General features: G+C 40.2%; 1 protein-coding gene across 1 annotated transcript; it reads right to left on the bottom strand.

The window, feature by feature from the left end:
* Positions 1–3,755: 3,755 nt before the first annotated feature.
* On the bottom strand, positions 3,756–4,052 carry LOC131696297 (coiled-coil-helix-coiled-coil-helix domain-containing protein 2-like). Its single transcript, XM_058984844.1, has one exon. It carries the CDS (start codon positions 4,050–4,052, stop codon positions 3,756–3,758), a length of 297 nt encoding a protein of 98 aa, XP_058840827.1.
* Between the last annotated feature and the right edge of the window lie 1,685 nt (positions 4,053–5,737).

Below are 5,737 nucleotides of genomic sequence, written 5' to 3'. Positions count from 1 at the left end.
TACATCTCAACATACCAGGCTTCATCATTGAGTACAATATAGACGAGCACAAAAGAGGAACAACGATTGCAGCACGAAGTTTTCTCACCTTCACCCATGTAGACAGAAGCATGGATTCAAGGTTAATCAGTGCACGGATCAATGGCGTAACTTTCATTAATGTGTACGCAGCATCGGGAACTCAAAATCGCAACGCAAGGGAAAATTTCTACAACACAGTTTTACCATACTACTTCTATAATGCTACGAACACTGTCATCATTGGTGGTGATTTCAATTCGGTAGTAAACCAAAAAGATGCTACTGGTTCAAACACATAGTCGCATAGTCCAATGCTAAAACGATTCATGACTGCCTCAGGTGTAGACGACAGCTGGGAGCTTTTAAACATCCAACATGTTGAATTCTCCTTTATCAGATCGGACTCTGCCTCTAGGATAGATAGGATTCTTGTCACACGGAATATGCGAGAATGGATTCGAACCGCAAATTTTGCTGCAACGGCTTTTTCAGACCACAAAGCATACATAATTCGCACTGTTCTTCCAACACTTGGAAATCCACCTGGTCGGGGAATATGGCGTATGCATCCAAGCCTGGTTGATGATCCAGCGGTCATTGAGGAACTGCACGTGAAATGGGGATACTGGACAAGGCATCGACGAAATTATCGTACTTGGATAGACTGGTGGATTCAATTCGTGAAACCTAAACTGATCTCCTTCCTAAAATGGAAATCGTCCATTCAAAGGCGCTCATTCCATGATACAATGGAATTGTACTACGCCATACTTCGCTCAGCATATGATCGGTATTATGGCGATCCCCGTCAACTGGAAACAATCAATCACATTAAAGGACGGATGCTCTCTTTAAAGCGTAGCTATGCACATCGCACGCGGTGCTGGAACGAAATATACATAGCAGGAGGAAACACATCAATTTTTCACATAGCAAACCAAAAGAGCCGACGAACCGAAACCTCGATTAATATACTGCAGAATGGAGATGATACAATACGAGAGCCAAATGCGATACACCAGAGTGTGCAAGAATACTTTGTTAGCTTATACTCTTCCACGCACCCGGTCGAGAACGACGACTTCAACCCAACAGAGCGCATCCCGAGTGAAAATGAGGACAATCAGCGAGTAATGGATAAAATTTCTTCAGGCGAAATTCTACAAGCAATCAAATCGAGCAGCTCACGGAAATCACCCGGCAACGATGGCTTGCCAAAAGAGTTCTACCTAAAGACATGACAAGTGATTGAAAGAGAGTTTACTTTTGTCATCAACGAAGCAATGTCCTCTAATGCTCCTAAAGAATTCTTTGATGGAGTACTAGTGCTTGTTAGGAAAAAGAAGGGCGATAACAGCGTCAAAGCTTTCAGACAGATTTCAATCCTGAATGTGGACTACAAAATATTCGCTAGAATAATTAAAAACAGAATTAATCCCTTGCTCTCATTGGTGCTATCAAAACATCAAAAATGCTCCAATGGGAAGCGTAACATATTTGAAGCCACTGCTCGGATACTTGACCGCTGTTGTGAACTGAAATCGAGACGTGGGAATGCACTGCTGGTTGCTTTTGATTTCAACCATGCTTTTGATAGGGTAGAGTACAACTTCCTGGCAAGCACCATGGCAAAAATGAATTTCAATCCTGATCTGGTTAACCTTCTAATGTACTGTACAAACAACAGTTTTTCAAGGGCGCTTATCAATGGCAAACTGGGAAATGAAATAAAAATAGAGAGATCGGTACGACAAGGGGATCCACTATCAATGCTTTTGTTTTGTTGCTTGATAAACTGCACAGAGAATTTCCACATGCTGTTCTGAACGCCTACGCTGATGATATTTCTATGTTTCTCGGCAGTGACTATCAGGTGCGAGCTGTTCTAAACACCTTTGAAGCATTCGGATTTGTTTCTGGGGCAAGAATAAACACCCAGAAAACTAAAGCCATAAGGATCGGTCTGATAAACTTGACACCACAAAATGAGTGGTTGCAGATACAAAACACAGTGAAAATCCGCGGAATACATTTTGCTGAAGACTTCTCCGACACAGTTGACCGCAATTGGGCTGCGGTTTTACGAGGATTCCAAACGTGTATGTGGATGAACAACGTCCGAAATCTGAATTTCGTACAAAAAGTCATTTTGATAAATACTTACATAACATCGAAGCTATGGTACACAGCATCTGTGATTCCACTTCCAAACAAGCATAGTGGAAAGTTTATCTCGAGAATTGGATCATTTCTATGGTATGGGAAAAGATGGACCAGGATAGCTTTCGAAACGCTGATACTTCTTAAAGACAGAGGAGGGTTAAATCTACATTCACTACCGATCAAAACCAAGGCTCTGCTGACAAATCGAATGATACAAATCGCTTCAGATCTCCCTTTTCTTTGGAGTTTAGAACACAACGCCAATCCCCCAAATCTACTGGCCATACCCCGGAAATACGAACACATTCGAACAGTGGTGAAAGAATCTGCTTTTCTAACTGATGAAATCGCAAGAACGCCTAGCTCCAGTATAATATACTGCAGCTTCCTAAAACAACTGAAGGAACCGAAAATAGTGAGGGAGAATCCACTACGCGACTGGAAGAAAGTATTTAGACACATCCACTCCAAGATGCTAAAATCGGATCAACGATCTGCGTGGTATTCAGTTGTTCATCGCAAGATAATTACCAACGAGCTACTCTACAAAATGAATAGACGAGCCGACGCCGACTGCAGTATTTGTCCTGATCAAACAGATAGAATCGAGCATCACCTTCTTCAATGTAGCGAAAATAAAACTATCTGGGTATACCAACGGAACGTCTTCGTAGCGATTGATCGACGGTTAATACAACTACAACCTGAGGATTGGATCTACCCAGTTCTCCAACACCAATCCAGACGGACACGCCAGCTGATACTGAAGGAATGCTCCCAGATGTTATTTTACATGACCAGTACACCAACGAACCAAAAAACTGTAGATGGATATAAATTTTATTTACAATGTAACTAAATAAGTAATAATAAGAGACTGGACAATAAATTTTTACAAAAAAAAGTAGCACAAACAGCGAGCAGCCCAGCTAGTATTGTTCTTTCGGCTTGCAACCAACCTAGTTATATTGATGTCAATGCTAAATTCGATGTTGCAGCTGTATGGTCGCTATACTATCCCATTTGTTATGGGATTTGCTATTAACATGGGACAGTTATGCGTAGAGCACCAGATTCTAAAAGCGACCAATTTTGGCCAATCACTGGAGACAAAATCACGCGTAACAATTAATAATAAATTAAATTATTGCTGAGTAATTTTTGTTGTACATGAATAAACATACCTATTTTCTCGTTACCTATGGCTAAATAATCATTAGAAAGGTTATGAGTTTATGTTGTCGCATTTTATAATCAATTATACTACTTTCAAGCGATCGATTTTGAAGATACGACTCGCACTTCAACCACTCCTTCACCACGCCATCAAAATAAAAATAAGTCATACTCCTAATCACATATCGAACTAATATTTATTAAAACATTTACTAAATAAAAACATAGACCTGATGGTTCGTGTGCAAAAAAAAACACCGAAGCACAGTGAGTTGGTGTTACAGCTCTATCTTTGATCCTAGTGCTGCAGGATTTTGCCAACATTTATACTATTTTTATTCAAAAAAAAGTATCACGTGAACACAATGTTTATGGACTTCTAAATTTGGTAATTGTTACGAATCACACTCGGCCTGGCCTTGGGTACAAGATAATAACTGCTTGATCTCCCACGAGCATGGTCCTGCCGGAGTGTTTGCCTCGCTCGATACCGGGATAGCCTGTCCTAGCGAGGCTGCCTCTTGTGAATCGGAACCGCTGAACAATCCGTTGAGGGTATGTCCAACGGTATTACCGACGGAGCCGATCGCTACACTACTAGCAATAGCTGCGATTTGAGCAATTAATTCAAGTGCCTGGTTGGAAGCTACCATTGGTGCAGCGACAGCCGAGTGTGACGCAGGCTGGACCATCGGCTAACTCGATTCCGGCGAGGTGGAGCGGACCTATGAAGCGATGTATATAATTTCAAGGACATCTGCAACACAATTACCAGAGATCATCAAAATATTTCGTGGCTAATGTTGTAATTCAGCAAAAAAACAAAACAAGTTAAATTGATCGCAACAAATAAAATTGCTTTCTTCAACGACTCGTGGGCAAGAAAAATCCAAATGCCAAATTTTACGGAACATTGTCTAATGACGTCAAATAAAAATGAAAGCTTAGCGAGCTTGTTAATACAAGATATTCGCATTTAAAAGTGAACCAAATCAAGTTTCTCATACTGTGGTCGAATAAAAAAAAATCTAAGTCTATAGACCTATTTACACCCTCGGTGAAAATGAACGTGAACTCGATGCGCACCAAATTGTTTTTTCCAATATCTCACATATTAGTGCATAGAAATTGATGAAACTGGAACTAAACGATAGTACATTAATATACTTAGCGAATCCATGCACAATTATTCGATATAATTGAATCAATGCAATAATATTCATATTCCCCAATTATTTTAAATATTCCACGGTGAAATATGTTCGCAGTGGATAATTCATTTGTTCACCGGAAGTGTACACGCGACGATGGGCGGAATTGATACAGAGTGGTGAATATAAATGTCATCTCTGTTCACTATTTAGACTCTCGGTGAAAATGAACGTGAACATGTGTTAAATACCTTCCATATTTCAAGCACTATTTAGACTCTCGGTGAAAATGAACGTGAACATGTGTTGAATACCTTCCATTGTTCACGATGGACGACGTCATGAACAGTTTCATCAGCGAACAACGATTTCACGCTCACCTGGCAGTTTACAGTTTGTCAGAATGCAATCCGTTATTCGAAGGCGAACGTTCACCGTGAACAGGGATGACATTTATATTCACCACTCCGCATCAATTCCGCCCATCGTCGCGTTTACACTCCCGGTGAACAAGTGAATTATCCACTGCAAACATATTTCACCGTGGAATATTTAAAATGATCGGGGAATATGAATATTATTGCATTGATTCAATTATATCGAATAATTGTGCATGGATTCGCTAAGTATATTAATGTACTATCGTTTAGTTCCAGTTTCATCAATTTCTATGCACTAATATGTGAGATATTGGAAAAAACAATTTGGTGCGCATCGAGTTCACGTTCATTTTCACCGAGGGTGTAAATAGGCCTTCACGGTGGACGACGTCGTGAACAGTTTCATCAGCGAACAACGATTCTACGCTCACCTGACAGTTTACAGTTTGTCAGAATGCAATCTAGTATTCGAAGGCGAACGTTCACCGTGAACAGCGATGACATTTATATTCACCACTCCGTATCAATTCCGCCCATCGTCTCGTTTACACTCCCGGTGAACAAGTGAATTATCCGCTGCGGACATATTTCACCGTGGAATATTTAAAATGATCGGGGAATATGAATATTATTGCATAGATTCAATTATATCGAATAATTGTGCATGGATTCGCTAAGTATATTAATGTACTATTGTTTAGATCCAGTTTCATCAATTTATATGCATTCATAAGTGAGATATTGGAAAAAAACAATTTGGTGCGCATTGAGTTCACTTTCATTTTCACCGAGGGTGTAAAGAGGCCTTAACAGATTGCATTCTGACATACTGTAAACTGCCAGGTG

This window comes from Topomyia yanbarensis, chromosome 1 (assembly GCF_030247195.1).
Source record: "Topomyia yanbarensis strain Yona2022 chromosome 1, ASM3024719v1, whole genome shotgun sequence".
NCBI classification, from domain to species: Eukaryota; Metazoa; Arthropoda; class Insecta; order Diptera; family Culicidae; genus Topomyia; species Topomyia yanbarensis.
Note: the sequence above shows the minus strand (reverse complement) of the source record. Positions and strands in the feature narration are given on the sequence as shown.